The 21581-nt window shown below is 41.0% G+C and overlaps 3 protein-coding genes across 6 annotated transcripts in view; 1 reads left to right on the forward strand and 2 right to left on the reverse strand.

Moving 5' to 3' along the window:
- Positions 1-405: 405 nt before the first annotated feature.
- Positions 406-7487, reverse strand: LOC124114527 (BTB/POZ domain-containing protein 6-like). Its single transcript, XM_046475153.2, has 3 exons — positions 7425-7487; positions 3138-3433; positions 406-2751 (listed from the first exon to the last, which is right to left on the reverse strand). Exons 2-3 carry the CDS (start codon positions 3413-3415, stop codon positions 1725-1727), a joined length of 1305 nt encoding a protein of 434 aa, XP_046331109.2. The 5' UTR covers positions 3416-3433; positions 7425-7487; the 3' UTR covers positions 406-1724.
- A 5251-nt stretch (positions 7488-12738) lies between these two features.
- On the reverse strand, positions 12739-16063 carry LOC124114529 (zinc finger protein 239-like). 2 transcript variants are annotated; one of them, XM_046475154.2, is made up of 2 exons: positions 15929-16063; positions 12739-15427 (listed from the first exon to the last, which is right to left on the reverse strand). In XM_046475154.2, exon 2 carries the CDS (start codon positions 15133-15135, stop codon positions 14194-14196), a length of 942 nt encoding a protein of 313 aa, XP_046331110.2. In that variant the 5' UTR covers positions 15136-15427; positions 15929-16063; the 3' UTR covers positions 12739-14193. The 2 variants fall into 2 exon arrangements, with proteins under 2 accessions (XP_046331110.2, XP_046331111.2); XM_046475155.2 differs by having other exon boundaries at positions 15524-16008.
- Positions 16064-19926: 3863 nt separating this feature from the next.
- LOC124114523 (cysteine-rich protein 2-binding protein-like) overlaps positions 19927-21581 on the forward strand; it is a 41034-nt gene continuing 39379 nt past the window's right edge. Inside the window, exons 1-2 of one of the 3 annotated variants that reach the window (XM_048399511.1) lie at positions 19927-20055; positions 21170-21273. In XM_048399511.1, coding sequence (XP_048255468.1) covers positions 21183-21273 — 91 coding nt within the window. In that variant the 5' untranslated portion in view covers positions 19927-20055; positions 21170-21182. The remainder of the gene's footprint in view (positions 20056-21169; positions 21274-21581) is intronic. The other 2 variants (XM_048399512.1, XM_048399513.1) reach the window with 2 other exon arrangements.

Below are 21581 nucleotides of genomic sequence, written 5' to 3' on the forward strand. Positions count from 1 at the left end.
TCCCGATTTTTCCATAGCGTTTCCTTTCTGTAAAGTGGTACTGAATTTGGAAAAGTTGGAGATAGTACGTCGGGCAGTTAGGTGATAAGGCTGGGGAATCAGTCACTGATGGGTCCAATCACTGACCTAGGATTCATCTGATCAAAACGAAAAAACATCTGGCCATTGTTTGATGCATCTTTAAACAAATGAAAATGGAAGCTCAGTGCATGTGGTGAAAATGATTCTGCAGCGTGGAGGGCCAGGGTCATGACGGGTATGCGGCAACTGGAATTGTGTTCTTGACATTCGTTGACCCTAACCTTTCTGGTGTCATCATCATCAGTAACAAGACCAATTGGTAAATGGTACCAACGAACAGGAAGATGTAAACAATGATAAACCCTGTAACTTCATTCTTTCAAATATATTTATTAATAATCTATGCAAAACGAAACAGATTTCTACTGAAGCAGTATTATAAAAAGAAATGGGTTGAATGTGTATCCAAACACATTAAACAATGACACTAAATAAAATGCCTTAACAAGCAACCAATATAGTGTAGAGCTTTTCTACATAGATAATATATTTCGGATATATAGCAAGCATTTAAACATCAGACTACAGAGATGTACTCATTATAGCGATACAGTAAGGAAGTGTAGACATATTCTATATAGAGATGTATAGCAAGCTCATCATTCAGACTCATTACAGACAAGATATTGTCAAACGCATGCCTATAATACATACCCCCGTTCATCGTCACCCTACACGTTTAATAAATACAGCACTTATAAACAGTTACATCTTATAAAAAATTGACATACATAACTTTTCTTAAAATTGTACATTAATAAAACATTCTAAAAACATTCCGTACTTACCACCGCGCACTAATATTATCTTTACATACTGTAGAATATATTAATAGTATAGCAATAAAACAACGGACGTGGTAGGATATACCTGTAGCATCAGAGTCCAAGATGGCGGGCCATGAAATATCTGCCTGATGACATGCCTCACTAAATGAGATGTATATTTTCCTGAAACATACTTTTCGATCTTAAACAAGCCTAACAAGTAAAATGTATTGTTTCAGAGCTTAAAGGGCAAGTAAAGTCAACATTGAAACTTTGCAGATGTTAATGTCTTTTTTTGGCATAATTAATCACAAATACTTGACAAAAATTAAATAGGCAAAAGGGGAAAAGCGTAAAACAGTCCTCAAAAAATGACAGGCGACATCGTCCACCAAATGAAAAATTCCGCCACTGAGGGGATTCCCGTTACCGGGGTTAAAACCAGTTCCCAGTGTTTGATACACTGCGCAATTGCAACGATCATGACGACCGGTCGACACTCAGTCTCGGATCTGTCAATACATGACGTCTATTTTCCGTCTGCTCATCCATTTCGTTACCTTGTCCGCAACTTATGTCACCTCAGTCACAACACTAAAGATGCCTTCAGTTGTTTACTCAGACGATTAATCCCTGACAGGCATTTTTTGTGTGGATTCGGGCCGAGGGCAGCAGGTGTTTTAGTTATTACCCAAACAGGATGTTACTAATAAAACACTAGTTGCCGATTGTTATTTGCTAATTTAATAATGTACATTGTCAAGATCAAGGGTCGTTTCACACATTCAACAATATATGCAATTTGGGTTTTTGTAGGATTATCAGAAATTATAGTAGAAATAGTATATGAATAACGGCTAAGAATCACAAGATAGATCAATACACTTCCTCCAAAATGAGTCTCGAGATCATACCTGGGCCGTTTTCGTTTGCAATTGATATCTTACTTTTACCCAATGTGATGTTGTTGAATACGGAAGATCTTGACCATTCATTTTCATTTGATTTTCTTGTCATTTTAATTTTATATCTGACATTATTGTTTAACAACAATGCCTCTGACAGTTGCAGTTGGACTTCACTGGAAATACTTCTCTCTAAGACAGTTGATACTTCTCTTTTAACCCACTTCTCAACAGTAGTAGATAGTCCGTAACTGTCATAGTGCTTTGTCTGCTGTTCTTCATACAGAGAAATGTTGTATGTGCAGCGGTCATTACCAAATGCCCAGAGGCCAGTCAGACGCATGTTCTTGCTGCACGAGAGAATGATGCTGGAGTTCTCCTGACCGTGTCCTGTGTGAATTCGATCTGCATACAGAGCCACCCCCATGTTAAGTTTTGACTTTATCTTGAAAGGTGCCACATCAGTATCAGGTGAGACGAGGTAACACAACAACTTTGTACATTCATCGCCCGATAATATCCCAGACGGTACAACTGTTTTAGCAAACAGTTTCATGTCCATTGAGGTAAAGTCAATTTCATACACTGTTTCTCCAAGAACAAGACGTTTGTTTTCCGGAGTGATCTCCCTTCCTTGACGTTTACATTCTGCCTCAGTCCATGAGAGGACAGCATTAAAAGTTGTATCATCTGAGGCTTTAAATTCCTCTGCACTTACAACTCTATGAAAACACGAACCGCAAAGACCGGTAGAGCCAGGGCTCCGAACAGCGACATCTCCATTCTGTACAATGACCTTGAGAGCCCTGCCAAAGAGTTCCTCCTCATCAAACACGTGGGCTTGTTCCAAGATGACACAGGCGTTCTCTGCTGTCAGGGAGGATTCCAGGTAAGTCACACACAGACGCTCAAGACCCACCACGGCGTACTTCTTGGCCAGGTACAACACACCTGTCACATTCTCAGCAGTCAGCGATGACGTGTCTGTGTACAGGTACCTGCAAATCGGTGCAAATAAAAGACTCACTATTGTTCAGGCTACGTGTTTGTGCATGCACCTTTACAACGTAGAATTGCCAAACGTTTACATACATATTTTGATATCAATCATGTCATAGCTCCACTTCTAAACAGTCGGTTAATGTTATACAATATATGTCTTCATATCAAAATTCACATCCCTTCCAAATAAAATCGAATGCTTTCAAGATCCTGAGTCTGTTATAACGTTAAATATAAAGAATAAAGCATATTGAAGTAACTCACTTGCTGCTAATTGTTACATGTTTGTTTAACGGCCAGTGTGTCATTTAAGTTGGCAAGTTATTCCAGATGGTCATATACATCAGGCAGATTAGTAAATAAGATAATACCCATTCCTTACCTTAACATTTCAGTGAATAGTTCTTCCTCCACGTCAGGTACCTTGATGTCTTCTTTCTCCGCCAGGGGGCCACACAACATGGTGTGGAACACACAACTCCGACTCATAAGCACATATCGGTGAGCTCGGACTAGCTTCTCTTCTTTCCCAACCCGGAAGTCGACGTCACAAGAGTCCTCGGAGGTCAACATGTGGAGGTTACACTGCGCTAAAGACTTCCCACTTTGCCAGTTGTCAACAAACCCGGAGTTGTCTCCCCTTACTTCCACAGTGGCCATGGTGTTTCTAATTGGTATCTGTTGGGACGATAAAAACAGAGTTTTATCGGACTCAAAACATTGCGTCCTATCCGAATACAAATTGAGAATTGTTGCACATAATTTATGTACTAATGGACACCAAAATGTTTGCCTGAAGAATCTGTGTTTCACATAGCTGATAGTTCTGTTATGGTAAAAAAATTCACTCAAAGTTCAGAGAGTCAATGGCTCTCATGTATAATCAGTTTAATCATTAAAATTCTTTGAAACGACGTGAAGCTTGCCACTTGTCGACTGGGAACATTATGTTTATGCCTTGGGCCCCTAATATCATATTGCCGAGAGTACCCTAGATTCCAAAATAGAGAGACACACTCACAATTAAGAAATAGACAGTCCTTAAGACATTCTTGAACAACACGTGTATTTTCTTTCCCGTTACTTCATCCACAAGGTACTTATATTTACGATCATGAATGTTTGCTGTTACTCTAGACATACATGGCCATTATATTTCAATTTGATGTTATCCTTTTTAATAAATACATAGTTGGAATAGTTTTAAAAAATTAATACTAGTATGCATTGTCAATGCAAGAGACTAATCAGTCTAGATCATCACACCGAAACAGATTCCACTTGAGTTAAAAGGCAAAATAGCTGTGAACATCATATGAATGAACCACTGAAAAAAGTGAGGGCAACAGGTGTTCGCGACTAACGGGATCGGGTGGTCAGGCTCGCTGGTTTGGTTGATGCATGTCACCGTGTCCCAATTGCGTGGATCGATGGTCATGATGTCAATCACTGGATTGCTTGGTCCAGACTCGATCATTTACATACGGCCGTCATATAGCTGGAGTATTGCTGAGTGCGGCAATAAACAATAAAAAAACAAAAGCATAAAAAGTAAGTATTTATTGCCTGACAGCAATACTCCTGCCATGCAACGTTAGCCTGTAAACAAACCAGACAATTAAGTGATCGATGGCGCAGACAATTTAATGACACGAGAGCGCATTTACTGGTTTCGTTGAAACAAATATAAACGATATGGTAAGTACGTCTGCTGTGTACAAGTGCAGAGATTCTGCTGCTTATAAGCAAAGTAAAACGTTTAAGAATTCTTGCCTCTTGAAACACCATGAGGGTGGCAGTTTTAATGTCTCCTCCCAAATATTTGTTTTTGTTGATAGCTACTTAGCTTATACGATGAAACTCGGGAACTTTAGTCCACCGGCAGAAACACTGACCCAGTTTAGAATAATATAAATTGTCTATGCAAGAGAATAATGAGTCTAGATACTATCCGCCGAAACAGATTCCATTTGGTGTAACGGGCAAAATCTGTGAAAGGTATATGCAATGACCACTGAAATTCAGTGATGACACCGGGTGTTCGCCAAAATGGTAAGCATTCATATCATCTTTCTTCCTTCACAGTGTGCGTGTTCACTTGAGTGTGAACCTTCTTCAAGTTATGGCCAAACTGCACGAACGCCGGGACTACTCTCTTGAGTGAGTAAATGGCTGAATGTTACTTTACGCCGCCTTGGGTAACATGACACGCATTGCTGCAACCCAATCCTCATTTATCGGTTGTCAACATATGCTACCCTAGACTCCAAAAGGGGGGCGGTACTTGGAATATGACAACGTTCTTCCATAATGATTGGAACCATTTGCCCGATAATCCCGAGATACAGAGAGTTCACAGAGCTTTGGGGCAGATTTCGTGACAACGTAAAGGAAATAAGCTGTTCCAACTGACCAACAGTGATATAGTAAATGGTCAACAGCCTATATATACGTCGAAAAGTCAGGAAAGCAAAAACACCAAGTACGGGGCATTATGGTCTAAGACCCTTGAGGGGTCACGGGTGGCCTAGTCGTCTAAGGCGCGGCGATTCGCTGTGCAGAGTTGCGTCCCTTGGGCACGCCAGAAACCTATGATTGTGGGTTCGAATCCCGGTTCGCCCCGATTATGTTTCTAGGTTTGTCAGCACCATAACCGTGCTCGTGGGTTTCACCGAAGTTGTAAACGTCTAAGACCTGCGTCACTTCGGGCTTTCCTCCTACATTAAGCTGACACGCCGCGATATAACTGGAATACGGTTAAAAGCGGCGTTAAACCCAACTCACTCACTCACTCCCTTGAACCCGCTGTGATCCGCTGATCGGAAGTTTGAACCCCTGGATTCATCCTAATTGACATGTTTTGTTTATTAACGAGCCTGGGTCAGACAAATCGGTGTCAGAAACACCATCGGTGGGGGAAAAAGACACATAAACAATCAAGTAACTAAGACTGACTACACGATTCAAGTTGTCAGGACCTTAAAAAGGTGCCTCGGCATTGTAGCTCACCTTGTTATGAAGTCAACAGTTTACATATCAACAAATAAATTTAAGGAGTTGTCAGCACTGAAACTGAAATGAATTCTGCATGAATACTACAACATAAACCTTGAAAGAAGTAGCATACATGCCAAAGTCCCAGCTACCTCAGTCTGGTAGTTACAGAGATGATGGCCACAGAACCAAATGTTGACAAAACGCAAAAGTATAAAATAACACGAACAGACTTAAACATATCGTGAAAAGCGAACCACACCTACACATGCTGAAACAAAATGACAGAGCAATGCCCCATAAAAGATTTCTCAATTTGACACTCTTGTCCGCCATATTGAATGCAATTCGTATTCGCACATCTTGACAATTTCAAGCGAAATGATTCGTGCGAACTAGCATGTGAATTAACTATTCAGCTACGTTGGTCGCTGGATGTTAGCAATGCGGGAAAAAGGCATTTTGAGAGAATTTAGGAACATTTTCAAAGTGAAACGGTCATGTCCAGGTTAGTATTTAAATGTCGCGAAGAAATGAACACATAAACTAAAATTCCATTACATTATGAGAAATGTCTGAGAAATACCCATAGACATTATATTTTCAATATGGCTGCCATGACGGCCATGTTGCAAATTGGATTAGAACCTCATAAACACATTCAGAGATATCATAAGTAGAACAAACATTTAAGTGTCAGCTTCTTTCATATCACGGTTTCTGAAACGTTACAGGGCCTTGAGCGCATTTTGAGAGAAATAAGAGGATGGTCGAAGTGTCAAATTGAAAACTGAAAAACTCTGAACAAGCATCCCACGACATAAGCTCACTTGACTTTATAATATGTGGATCTGAATGGTCGTAGTATTATTTAGCATACTGCGACGTAAATCTTTGCATTCGTTCACTTATTGAAGCTATCCCATAGCTATACCTGCAAATGTAGGGTATATTTTACCATAAACGTTGAAATAAATTTCGCGAAGCAGAGAATAAATATTACGTCCTACATTTGCATTGAATGTATCTATAGTGTATTACCTTCCAAGCTACTTTCCTTCGTGTGAATAATTCAAAAGTTTGTTTTAAATATTTGTCACTATTAATATATTCGTTGAAGTTTTAAAGTGTATAAAATACCCATGCTTGTCAGAAAGTCTGCCAATTATCGGCCTTGAATACACGTTTTACTTCCGCGTCTCAAGTGAGGAGAGACGAGGGTATAAAGAAAGGATATTAACTGTGTATTTTGACTGTCGTTAGGTAAAGGTTATCGTAATGACCTCGTCGGCCTCTGTAATTTCCCTGTATCCGAAATGAAAGTAGACTTCTTGGTATTGCATTGCATATACCGAAACCGAAAGTAAGATGTTGATACGTTAAAATGGTTTTTTTCTAACATTCACACGTTTAACAAAAATATGATTCCAATTTAAAACAACTGAGCAGGGTTCCAATCGTGGCCATGTATGGGATCCTGATTTGAAAGGAGATCTGTAACTCGCAAACTGCACCACATTCAACTGTCCCTTGACATGCTTCCATTACGACTTGTATTTGAGAACTATAATCTCATATATGTTTTTTACACATAATGGACTTATGGTCATGTAATTAGCCTGTTGTCATGGATGTTGACATCGCAAACACGTCAAAGTCGATCTGGCCTACTCACTTTTCTCAGCTTGTTGATCGTACAGCCAGTTGTCACATTTGAACTATGAATGCGTCACGTGACTGTTATCACGCAGCGAGGCAAGACCGACCTTTGAAACAGCTTAAAGGCATGTTGCTCGTTTTCTCGGTTTTGTGTTTGGTATTTCCTTGGATTTTGGGTAGTCATGCATCGGCTTCAAATACGTAATACGTGTAAAAATCAGCTGAAACCAGCATGTTGGATGAGACAGATAAATGTATTAAGGTTTTACACACACACTAATTCTCTCTCTCTCTCTCTCTCTCTCTCTCTCTCTCTCTCTCTCTCTCTCTCAGAAGAAGAAGAGGAAGAAGAAGAATATTGTGTCTTGAGTGAGTGAGTTTGATTTTACGCCGCTTTTAGCAATATTCCAGCAATATCACGGCGGGGGACACCAGAAATGGGCTTCACACATTGTACCCATGTCGGGATTCTAACCCGGGTCTTCGGCGTGACGAGCGAACGCTTTAACCACTAGGCTTTCCGACCGCCCCTATTGTGTCTTGAAGAAATGGTCCCAACATAACATTAAATAGTCGGTTCCTTATGGGATTGACCAACTGGAAAGCTTCCACTCACCCAATTGATATTATGATTGATATTACTGAGATTACAGATTCGTGTGATTACAGATATTCGAAACTTCTGATCATAGTTGACTTTAAGTCTAACGCTGCAGTTTGGTCAACTATTAAAACTAATGCAAATTTGCGGTATTTTTCGGACTCATTCTCTTATAATAGCTGGAAGGCAAAGGGATGCTCGTTTTGCTCACCTCCTGGGCGTAGCAGGAAAATAGCACTGGTAGAACTGTTTGTTTGTTACACTCCGCAATATGTCAGCTGTATGATGGCGGTCTGTTGACAATCGTGTCTTGACCAGACAATCCTACTATTGACATAATGAGCATGGATCCACGCAGATGGGATACGATGACATACATCAACCAAGTCACCGATCCTGACCACCCGTTTCGTCGCCACCCGGGGTCAATCCACGCCAGGAATAAAGGAATTACATGATTGAAACAAAGTTTTACATCCAGTCTGATATTTCATCTAGTATATCCTTTACTGAATCCTTAAAAAGGCGTGTGTGACCGACCATTTCATATCCTGAGTGTTAGGACAAGAATCGTGGTAGAGACATATTTTTTTTTTAAATAAAATACTTTTTTTCTACAGGTAGGAGCCAAAAACATTTGGGGACCTGCAACACATTATTTCTTGTACACATCCTGCATGTCCAGTGACCAGTTATCGTTTTGGGCTTGTTTGTTTGTTGTTTAAGGCTGTACTCAGCAATATTCCAGCTATGTGACGGTGGTCTGAAAATAAACGAATCTGGACCAGAGAATCCAGTGATTGACATCATGAGCATCGATCTACACAATTGGGATACGATGACATGCATCAACCAAGTCAGCGAGCCTGACCACCCGATCTCATAATTTGCCTCCCACGGCAAGCATAGGTTGCTAAAGACCTACTTTCTGCTTGGATCTTCAGGGTAAAAGTCGTATATTTCATCTAGTATATGCTATATTTAATCCTCATAATGGCACATGTTTAACATGTCTGAGGAACGACCATTTTATGTTCTGGGAGTGTTTGTCAAGAATTGAGGCAGTTGTTTTCAAAATATAAAACTTTGTCTCTGAATTTAGGAGCCACAACACATTATTTCGTTTATACATCCAGCGTGTCCAGTGAACATTTATCATTTTATGTAAAACTTGAGGACAAATTATTTTTACCAACAATTTAAGAATCAAATCGAACCAGGAATACCAAATGGTCAGTGCCTTGACACCAATGACTTGTATTTGTAGATGCTTGCAACATACTAACTTACACAAATCTACTGTATGCATTCCATGTATCATAACAATATCTGTATTGAAACTCTAGTTAATATGGCTTAGTATCTAGTACTGAAATATTCATCTCTTGTTCCACAACTATGCCTATTTAGCTGTTGAAACCACTGGTCACTGATTTGAGGGTTTTTTTAACACTTCACATTATTCAAAGGAAAGTAAGACAACAGAAGACCTGCAGTCGGTCTAGTCTGTATTCAAACTACACGCCTAGGCTGGCATATGACCTCAAAGGAAAGAAAGACAACAAAAGACGTGCAGTCAGTCTAGTCTGTATTCAAACTACACGCCTAGGCTGGCATCTGACCTCAAAGGAAAGTAAGACAACAGAAGACCTGCAGTCAGTCTAGTCTGTATTCAAACTACACGCCTAGGCTGGCATATGACCTCAAAGGAAAGTAAGACAACTGAAGACCTGCAGTCAGTCTAGTCTGTATTCAAACAACATGCCTTGGCTGGCATCTGACCTGAAAGGAAAGTAAGACAACAGAAGACCTGCAGTCAGTCTAGTCTGTATTCAAACTACATGCCTTGGCTGGCATCTGACCTCAAAGGAAAGTAAGACAACAGAAGACCTGCAGTCAGTCTAGTCTGTATTCAAACAACATGCCTTGGCTGGCATCTGACCTCAAAGGAAAGTAAGACAACAGAAGACCTGCAGTCAGTCTAGTCTGTATTCAAACAACACGCCTTGGCTGGCATCTGACCTCAAAGGAAAGTAAGACAACGAAGACCTGCAGTCAGTCTAGTCTGTATTCAAACAACATGCCTTGGCTGGCATCTGACCTCAAAGGAAAGTACCTGGTAAGACAACAGAAGACCTGCAGTCAGTCTAGTCTGTATTCAAACAACATGCCTTGGCTGGCATCTGACCTCAAAGGAAAGTAAGACAACAGAAGACCTGCAGTCAGTCTAGTCTGTATTCAAACTACACGCCTAGGCTGGCATATGACCTCAAAGGAAAGTAAGACAACAGAAGACCTGCAGTCAGTCTAGTCTGTATTCAAACATAATGCCTTGGCTGGCATCTGACCTCAAAGGAAAGTAAGACAACAGAAGACCTGCAGTCAGTCTAGTCTGTATTCAAACTACATGCCTTGGCTGGCATCTGACCTCAAAGGAAAGTAAGACAACAGAAGACCTGCAGTCAGTCTAGTCTGTATTCAAACAACACGCCTTGGCTGGCATCTGACCTCAAAGGAAAGTAAGACAACAGAAGACCTGCAGTCAGTCTAGTCTGTATTCAAACTACACGCCTAGGCTGGCATATGACCTCAAAGGAAAGTAAGACAACTGAAGACCTGCAGTCAGTCTAGTCTGTATTCAAACAACATGCCTTGGCTGGCATCTGACCTCAAAGGAAAGTAAGACAACAGAAGACCTGCAGTCAGTCTAGTCTGTATTCAAACTACACGCCTAGGCTGGCATATGACCTCAAAGGAAAGTAAGACAACTGAAGACCTGCAGTCAGTCTAGTCTGTATTCAAACATAATGCCTTGGCTGGCATCTGACCTCAAAGGAAAGTAAGACAACAGAAGACCTGCAGTCAGTCTAGTCTGTATTCAAACTACATGCCTTGGCTGGCATCTGACCTCAAAGGAAAGTAAGACAACAGAAGACCTGCAGTCAGTCTAGTCTGTATTCAAACAACACGCCTTGGCTGGCATCTGACCTCAAAGGAAAGTAAGACAACAGAAGACCTGCAGTCAGTCTAGTCTGTATTCAAACTACACGCCTAGGCTGGCATATGACCTCAAAGGAAAGTAAGACAACTGAAGACCTGCAGTCAGTCTAGTCTGTATTCAAACAACATGCCTTGGCTGGCATCTGACCTCAAAGGAAAGTAAGACAACAGAAGACCTGCAGTCAGTCTAGTCTGTATTCAAACTACACGCCTAGGCTGGCATATGACCTCAAAGGAAAGTAAGACAACTGAAGACCTGCAGTCAGTCTAGTCTGTATTCAAACAACATGCCTTGGCTGGCATCTGACCTCAAAGGAAAGTAAGACAACAGAAGACCTGCAGTCAGTCTAGTCTGTATTCAAACTACATGCCTTGGCTGGCATCTGACCTCAAAGGAAAGTAAGACAACAGAAGACCTGCAGTCAGTCTAGTCTGTATTCAAACAACACGCCTTGGCTGGCATCTGACCTCAAAGGAAAGTAAGACAACAGAAGACCTGCAGTCAGTCTAGTCTGTATTCAAACTACATGCCTTGGCTGGCATCTGACCTCAAAGGAAAGTAAGACAACAGAAGACCTGCAGTCAGTCTAGTCTGTATTCAAACAACACGCCTTGGCTGGCATCTGACCTCAAAGGAAAGTAAGACAACAGAAGACCTGCAGTCAGTCTAGTCTGTATTCAAACTACACGCCTAGGCTGGCATATGACCTCAAAGGAAAGTAAGACAACTGAAGACCTGCAGTCAGTCTAGTCTGTATTCAAACAACATGCCTTGGCTGGCATCTGACCTCAAAGGAAAGTAAGACAACAGAAGACCTGCAGTCAGTCTAGTCTGTATTCAAACTACACGCCTAGGCTGGCATATGACCTCAAAGGAAAGTAAGACAACTGAAGACCTGCAGTCAGTCTAGTCTGTATTCAAACAACATGCCTTGGCTGGCATCTGACCTCAAAGGAAAGTAAGACAACAGAAGACCTGCAGTCAGTCTAGTCTGTATTCAAACTACATGCCTTGGCTGGCATCTGACCTCAAAGGAAAGTAAGACAACAGAAGACCTGCAGTCAGTCTAGTCTGTATTCAAACAACACGCCTTGGCTGGCATCTGACCTCAAAGGAAAGTAAGACAACGGAAGACCTGCAGTCAGTCTAGTCTGTATTCAAACAACATGCCTTGGCTGGCATCTGACCTCAAAGGAAAGTACCTGGTAAGACAACAGAAGACCTGCAGTCAGTCTAGTCTGTATTCAAACAACATGCCTTGGCTGGCATCTGACCTCAAAGGAAAGTAAGACAACAGAAGACCTGCAGTCAGTCTAGTCTGTATTCAAACAACATGCCTAGGCTGGCATCTGACCTCAAAGGAAAGTAAGACAACGGAAGACCTGCAGTCAGTCTAGTCTGTATTCAAACAACATGCCTTGGCTGGCATCTGACCTCAAAGGAAAGTAAGACAACGGAAGACCTGCAGTCAGTCTAGTCTGTATTCAAACAACATGCCTTGGCTGGCATCTGACCTCAAAGGAAAGTAAGACAACAGAAGACCTGCAGTCAGTCTAGTCTGTATTCAAACAACATGCCTTGGCTGGCATCTCACCTCAAAGGAAAGTACCTGGTAAGACAACAGAAGACCTGCAGTCAGTCTAGTCTGTATTCAAACAACATGCCTAGGCTGGCATCTGACCTCAAAGGAAAGTAAGACAACGGAAATAAAATGAAATGGACAAGAAAAGTAATTGAATATTTATTACCCCTATTTAACATGTTCAACATGCTTCTCAATGATCATGATGATGCAGACAAATGTACAAAGTCCATGTTATTTAATACATAAGAGATAAACACCATGTATTTTCAGATATGCAGGTGTTTGGAGTATTTGATCTGGATATTGCATTTGGAACCACTGAATGATAGAATAATCAATAGCCCCCGCAAATCTGAAAACACATGTTTAACGCAAATTACAACATTTATCAGTGAGCTTCCATAGGACTCTCTCTCTCTCTCTCTCTCTCTCTCTCTCTCTCTCTCTCTCTCTCTCTCTCTCTCTCTCTCTCTCTCTCTCTCTCTCTCTCTCTCTCTCTCTCTCTCTCTCTCTTCATGAACTCCACAGACCGACATGACGTCACTCTGAAATGCCATGTGTTATGATACAATGATTGATGCTATGATATGATTGATGACACCATGATACAATGGATGACGACATGAAACAATCGATGACGTCATGATACAGACAAGGCATTTAAAAGCAGCGAAAAGTCCAAAAGATTTCTGGAATCCAATCAGATTACAGCAAACACAATTCATTTTGCAATATCTTATAAATATGGAGTAACATCACTATCTAAATTTGGTTCCCCACATACAGTCCTTGTGTGAAGCCCATTCCTGGTGTCCCTGTAACCATTGCTGCAATACTACTAAAGAAGATAAAACCCCATTTACTCACAACTCCTTGACAGCATGCCACTTGTGCGGAACATTTGACCTACTTGACCAAACATGTCGGACATTTTCAATATTATTAAGTATCAATACACAACTAGTATTAGCGAAGCTTACAATACTTACTGAAAGTAAAAAGATTTGAAAAGACTCAGGCTTTGGCCATGTTGGACAAGTGTCACCTCACTCCTGGGACTGTGTTCTCACGTTTAGTTGTATCACAACACCTGACAAGATACCGGACAGTGCCAAACAGCAACACATTGTTACTCATACCAACAAAAGTCTTGTTCTTAGTCCCTTGCCCTATTCTGTTACCAGGGAGAATATTAGGCTCTCATCCCTACGGTATCCTTCAGGCGAGTGGACATTCTCTTACGCTAAAGGGAGACTAGGCTTGGTAATTAGCAGACCAAGCAATTTTGATGCAAGCCATCCATTATAACACTGCCTTGTCTGTCTACTATTTCAAATTGTTTTATGTATATGAAGCTTACACTTACCCTAATTACATTACATCAGGTTCACGTAAGACACAAATGACGAGATCCAGACCTAGCAATTGGAACATGTCTCCCTTTACATGTTTACTATTTTTGCAAAATGTACTCATTATTAAGTGAGTGCAGATGAAACAAGTCATTTTCCCCTCTTGATCAAGTTCATCAAATCCTGGTACAATATCTATCATGAAGTCATTCACAACCGTGTTGTCACTTCACCATGATCACTAACTTACTCTGCTACTGGTTTATGAGAAAACATGTGACCCTCGAGTTCGCCTGCCTTGAGGAAGTCAGCTTGACATATCCCACACTTGAATGGTTTCTCTTTCAGGTGTGTCCGTATGTGTTTCTTAAGGTTACAGTTGAGAGCGAAGGTCTTCTCACACATCTCGCACTGGTAGGGTCTCTCACCAGAGTGCACTCTCACATGCTTGTGTAGTGAACTGCTAACGGAGAAACTCTTGTCACAGGTGTTACACTTAAAGGGACGTTCTCCCGTGTGTACACGCATATGTTTTTTCACATCGCCCATTCTCGCAAAGGACTTCTCACAAAGGCTGCATTTGTGAGGCTTGGTGCCAGTGTGAGTGCTCATATGTTGTTTAAGGTTGTCGAACTGGGCGAACGTTCTATCACACACGTCACACTGGAACGGCTTATACCCTGTGTGTGTGACCATATGTCTCTGCACGTGGCAAGACTCCGAAAAACTCTTCTCACAGATCACGCACTTGTAAGGTCGTTCTTTCGTGTGGGTTCTCACATGGCGCCTCAGTTCCACAGCATAGGGAAAAGCTTTTTCACACAACTCACACTTAAAGGGCTTCTCCCCTGAGTGTATCTTCTCATGACGTTTCAGATTACCAACCTTCGCGAAAGAGCTTCCACAAAGCTGACATATGTGTGGCCTCTGTCCCGTGTGGCTGTGCATATGGTCCTGCAGTGGACTAGCAGCACAGAACTCCATTTCACAGATTCCACATGTCCAAGGCGTCTTTCCATGCATTCTTTCGACTTGTTTTTTTAGGCTTTTGTCTTTAGAAAAACAGTTCCCGCAAGGGAAACATTCAACAATCTCTTTAGATGCTGAATTCTTTCCTAGGGACTCTGAATTGTTTCCTGTGGTGACTAGTTCATTAACTTGTTCGGAGGTTGTTGCCAGGTGTGTCATTTGGATTTCGAGGACTATCAGGATACATTGGCAGTTCTGCAAATATTGAACTGAATTTGTCAGTAAACACTATTGTGGCATCAGAAGGCAATTACAGTGAACAGGGTCAGTGACATCTGCTTGTATCTGTATCATTTGTATTTTTTCCCAATGTTCTATGCTTTGTCAACTGGATTCCTTCGGGACTTGTCACTGGGTTGGTTTAAGTACATAGGATGGACACACCCAGACATGGTGAATCCTGCTTGTATCCAACATCACTGTGTCTCGTTGCATTCGCACCTTCCTTGTGCTGCAAGTTAAAATAGATATTTCAAATTACAATTACTATATTTTATGGCGACATAAGTATATGAGTAACTCAAGAAACCAGGAAGCACTTGTTTACCTTTGGCTTAGGTAAAGATTTAACTTTCACATGAGGAAGTACGGTACTATGAACAGAGCTGTCCAAATTATCTCCCTTGAATGTTGAATATTATTCATCTGGCGATCTGGTATTGCAGGTAAACCCTTCCAGACCTATTACCGCTAGGGTTCACGGCACCAGTTCACTGTGACTCTGAGCCCGGGTTTGTAACACCACAAGCCCTGTTACAACAACTATTGTATTGTCGTGAATGCACACAATGAACTGGTTGAACTCAGTCTGACTCGAAGACTCTTGTTTCGGCTCGCGCGACCGACTGGCGCCGAATCGAATCTTATGCTCTACGCCAATGAATCGTCCTAAGCATCCTAGTGAGGCACCGTAGACTTCTTCTTCAATGTATCAGCTTATTTCAAAACTCACATAGATCAGAATGTTGACATAGCATCAACATGAGAAATCCTTCAGCTTGTTTTGTTCTCGCTAATAACACATGGTTGCATTAAAAATATGGATTTGAAAACGAAATACGATTCGTGGTTCCAACGCAGCCGACTTAATTGACTGTCTGTGCATCAGTGATCATTGTCAGTGTAAATTGGGTCTTCTATCATTTATATTGTCGTCTGTTGAAACAATTAGTTGACAGTAATAAACTTGTGAACCTATTACCACGTTTTCATTATTACTCTATTCTTCTTTAATGACACCCTGATCTCTAAAGCACAGCTCCGTGACAATCAGCAACCAACTCCATCAAGTAGAGATAATTTATGGATAACAACTTCTTGTCTTGCTTGACAACGGTATAAGGAAACGTCGCCTTTAAGTAAATAAAGAAGTTGTTATCCATAAATTATCTCCACTTTGTCATCCGTCAACTTCTAAGTAATGCCTATGAAACAATTCAACTCCATCAACGCAGTCCGACCACATGTTAACGCAGTCCGACCCCCCCAGTCCGACACATTTCAGTGTGGTAGCACATACTATATATGGAGTGAGGTGAAATCGTGATGTGTATCTATTTCGGGGAAACAATCGTGATGTGTGTCTATTGCGGGGAAATAATCGCGATGTGTGTCTATTGCGGGGAAACAATCGTGATGTGTGTCTATTGCGAGGAAACAATCGTGATGTGTGTCTATTGCGGGGAAATAATCGTGATGTGTGTCTATTGCGGGGAAACAATCGTGATGTGTGTCTATTGCGGGGAAACAATCGTGATGTGTGTCTATTGCGGGGAAACAATCGTGATGTGTGTCTATTGCGGGGAAACAATCGTGATGTGTGTCTATTGCGGGGAAACAATCGTGATGTGTGTCTATTGCGGGGAAATAATCGTGATGTGTGTATATTGCGGGGAAGCAATCGTGATGTGTGTCTATTGCGGGGAAATAATCGTGATGTGTGTATATTGCAAGGAAGCAATCGTGATGTGTGTCTATTGCGGGGAAATAATCGTGATGTGTGTATATTGCAGGGAAGCAATCGTGATGTGTGTCTATTGCGGGGAAATAATCGTGATGTGTGTATATTGCAGGGAAGCAATCGTGATGTGTGTCTATTGCGGGGAAATAATCGTGATGTGTGTATATTGCAGGGAAGCAATCGTGATGTGTGTCTATTGCGGGGAAATAATCGTGATGTGTGTATATTGCAGGGAAGCAATCGTGATGTGTGTCTATTGCGGGGAAATAATCGTGATGTGTGTATATTGCAGGGAAGCAATCGTGATGTGTGTCTATTGCGGGGAAATAATCGTGATGTGTGTATATTGCAGGGAAGCAATCGTGATGTGTGTCTATTGCGGGGAAATAATCGTGATGTGTGTATATTGCAGGGAAGCAATCGTGATATATATCTAAATATATAAATTGCAGGGTAACAATGGTGATGCGTGTGTGATACGTACTCGTAGTGTGGGGGATTGTGTTGCGTATCGTATTGTGGGCTGTGTGATAAGTATGGTATTGTCTTTTTGTGTGATGCGTATTGTATTGTGCCTTGTGTGATGCGTATCGTATTGTTGTGTGTGATGCGTATCGTATTGTGCCTTGTGTGATGCGTATCGTATTGTGCCTTGTGTGATTTATCGTATTGTGGGCTGTGTGATGCGTATCGTATTCTGCGTTATACAAAACACGGTGAAAAGATTACACTGCATAGTCGAGGATAATACTCACTGGAATATTGCTCAAAGCGGCGTAAAACCATACGCACTCACTGTTTAGAAACACGACCCGAGGCTATAAATAGACATCAAATCAAATTTCACAAACTCAAGTTCTAACCATGCTCGGTATGCACAGTGAGCACCCGATCCACACAGACATGGGGTACGGTACCGATGTTCAAACACAATGGAGACGTTTGCTACCGCTGTCCTTTTATGGTATAAAGCTCGCTGCCCCCTTTGTCTCTGTCGTAGCGAATAAATCGTGCTGGATGACACACGATGAAATCTAAGGCGACCACGCCCCCGCGTTGTGACTCGACTTGACTGCTGTGTATATAGCTGATGCAAGCGCTGTAGATACATATACAGTCAACAAAACCAGTCATACTACCACGCTATGGTCCGGAGTAGCATTAACTGAAAGATGGACGCGCGACGTGCATTAGCATTGTGAGGGCTGCTGTATTTATGTATTTTTAGTACTAAGAAGGCACAGTATTGTTTGATCAATTTTTGCATCAACCAAGTCAGTGAGTCTGACCGCCCGATCCCGTTAGTCGCCCCTTTAATATGACAAGCATATTCGCCTCTTACGGCAATCATGGGTGGCTGAAGGCCTATTCTCCACCCGGATCTTCACGGGTTTCAAGACAAAGAGGCGAACCGTGTTGGAATTGGCTCCACCAAACCATCCTTTCGCGTGAATATTAATATAATTCACGTCGCTTAGTAAATGCCATCGTCGTTTTTAGCTTAAAAGAAACCGTTTAAGTTGTAACCCGTGCGGGTAAGATGACACACAAGTGCAGCTAGCCTGATCAACAAAGCACGCAACGTCCATTTCAACATCTGGGCAAACAAGATGAGGGGATTTCGAGAAAATAAAAAAAACATTCATACGGATGGGGTCGCAGATATATCTTATTTGGGAATGGACTAGGGACATGTTGGAAGCTTTACAAATTCGACCCATATCAGAACGGACGTTTCATCAATATGAATCTATTTTCATAATGGAATATAAAAAATACTACCTTGCATTTCTTGGTCAGTCACGCTTCTTAGGCAGTTAAGGAGAAGTCGGATTCATCTCGTGAAATTCAGGCATATTACAGATATAAGATAATGTTGTGGAAGAAAAGGTTTATTCGAGAACTACTGGAGATAAGGGATAATACTTGTTATGTTAATCCCATTCACGTTGCCTCAAACACATTGCATGATATACGTAAATTGCAAGGTTTCTAATTGTGCTTTGGTCGGAGGAAGACCTCAGCTCATGAAATTTACGAGATGGATAAAAATACATATTTTGACAAATATATAGACCTAATGTCATTAATAGCATTGCAAATCATAATAAAGTTGACCCGTGGAGATCCCGGTTAGAAGAGGTCGACAGCAACCCATGCTTGTCGTAAGAGGCGACTAACGGGATCACACACTCGCAGTTCTCTTGGTTGCCGAATATATGTTCCTGTTTCTTTTGTTGGGCGGGGGATATAGAAACGGGCTCCGTCTGTAGGTCCGTCCGTACGTCCGTCCGTCACGTTTCGTTTCCGGAGCATAACTCATAAACCTTTCAATATTTTTTCATCAAACTTTGCAGGTCTGTCAGGTACATGCTGAACGGATGCCTTTTGCTATTTAGATATTTTAGAAAAAACAACAAGATGTACTTAGGTTCCAAACTCTTCTTTTTTTACAATTTCCATGACAAGTTCCACCTCGGTTAAAAAAGGTTAGGGTTTGTTTAGATTTAACTATGTCATAAATTCTGCAACAGGGGCTGGGGATATATCCACGTTACTTGCGAACTCTTGTTTTGGTTGGTGTGAACCACATCGGGGAGCCGTTTGTACTTTTATGTGAATATTAATATTGTTGTGTAATAAATCCATATCATCTTATACATACCTAGCTTACTAAACTAATGATAATACTGGAAATGCTATATATTTTTTCGAAAACAACGAGTGACTTAAACATGAATTTATAAGTGTAACGTCATTAGTGACTGTAACCATTAGAGTCCATGTAATAACTAAAAAAATATATATTTACATATTTAACAGGTAGTGTACAAAAAATATTAAAAGATCCGTAATTAATTCATGTAAAGCTGATATTAGCGAATTTAAATTAAACAAATAGGTCTATTAGGTAAATATAAAGCGCTTCAATGCAGGAGGTTTCGGTAAGATCATTGTTCGTAAAAGAAATATTCCAACATTTAACAGAAGGGGAGATCACTCTAATTTACCACGTGCTTACTCAAAACATCAACATACATTGTGGAGCTTAGGTGGGGCTCACTGTGTGTAGCAATAGGATAGCTGCAAGTGGGTTGCAATTCAAATGTAGTTAACAGGTATCGCTCGTTAAAAGTACAATTCATTTCTTTATATAGTGTCAAATGAAGAACGTTGCAAATTCCATCTTCATAGGAAACTGTCAGAAGTTGAGGGACTTCAGATAAGGCCATGTTGTGGTGGGCTACAACATTTGTGGACATTTGGGTTTGGTACGATTTATCCGGGTAAACAAAAATACCACTTGGGTAGTAGTCAAGCTTGTCACACGTGTCACGTGTATATTGTATTGCCAAACTGTCATCAGTCCCTTGGTAACTTATCTGCATATTACAATCACTCAATGAATAAGATCACTAAACGAAAGTATTCCATTAATCCTGTCATTCTGTTGTACTGACAACAAGACTTCACTAGGTGGTCAGGTGGTGGGTGAAGAACCGATACATGTAAATAAAGTCATTGACTTTCACGTTTCTATTTCATAAAAATAATTTTTAAAATACCCCATCTCTGGATTTAATTTATACGGACATTTGCAAACTGCATGAATTGTAACATTTTACAGTGCATCAATAAAATATGTGTTTGTGTGTGTTGATGCCATATATAATGACTACAAAATAACGTTAAATACGTTATCTTGTAGTCATTATATATTGCACACCAACAAATTAGTTTGAGCAGTTTTAGAATTCAGAACGATGTCTGGTGTAGGTCTAAACAAAAGCAAACATCAAATATAAACTGGTACTTGCTGAAAGAAGCACCACAACAGGCTACATGTTGTAAGAATATATTGAAACACTGTTTATCATACTCAATTGCATAGCAGGTGACTATGCTTGTCGTAAGAGGTGACTAACGGATCGGGTGGTCATCAGTGCTCATGATGTCAATCACTGGATTGTCTGTATTGTCTGATCCAAACTCGATTATTTACTGACCGCCGTCATACAGCTGGAATATTGCTGAGTGTGGAGTTAAACAACAAACAAACAAAGTAATGGCATAGCATGTGAAATCAGAGATCACTGAGAGGAATTTATGTACAGTGAATGCTACCCATCCCCACCCCCAAACTCACATCACAATGATTATTTTGATGCTGTAGTTGCCACAGCAGCCAGCCAGGCTGGTTAATGTTGATTATTAATAAAGTTATTGTTCTAGTTCTCAAGAGGAGATGGAGAGAGAGTGTTACTGTGAGAAGGTGGAACCTGACCAGAAGCCCTACATGCTCATATGTGGTGAATGTAAAAAACACTTCCATGCAGGTATGTTATACATTCACATCACATTGTCGTTCATGGTCAAGTTATCATCATCATCATTGTAGGACCCGTCAAGATGCGGGTTAGAATTGATTAGTAGCAACCCATGCTTGTCATAAGATTCCACTAACGGGATCGGGTGGTCAGGCTTGCTGACTTGGTTGATGCATGTCATCGTATCCAAATTGCATAGATTGGCACCCGTGAAGATCCACTTTAGAAGAGGTCTTCAGCAACCCATGCTTACGGGATCGGCTGATCAGGCTCTCTGACTTGGTTGATGCATGTCATTGTATGCTAATTGTGATATC

The sequence above is a fragment of the Haliotis rufescens genome, unplaced genomic scaffold (assembly GCF_023055435.1).
Source record: "Haliotis rufescens isolate VD_foot unplaced genomic scaffold, xgHalRufe1.0.p SCAF_2, whole genome shotgun sequence".
NCBI classification, from domain to species: Eukaryota; Metazoa; Mollusca; class Gastropoda; order Lepetellida; family Haliotidae; genus Haliotis; species Haliotis rufescens.

What these genes read in the sequence shown, in the direction of transcription:
- LOC124114529 (XM_046475154.2), bottom strand. Translation starts at nt 15,135, where the DNA reads ATGACACACCTGGCAACAACCTCCGAACAAGTTAATGAACTAGTCACC.
- LOC124114527 (XM_046475153.2), bottom strand. Translation starts at nt 3,415, where the DNA reads ATGGCCACTGTGGAAGTAAGGGGAGACAACTCCGGGTTTGTTGACAAC. An exon ending in CTATTCACTGAAATGTTAAG is followed by an intron (nt 2,752 to 3,137) that starts GTAAGGAATGGG and finishes ACCGATTTGCAG; the next exon opens with GTACCTGTACACAGACACGT.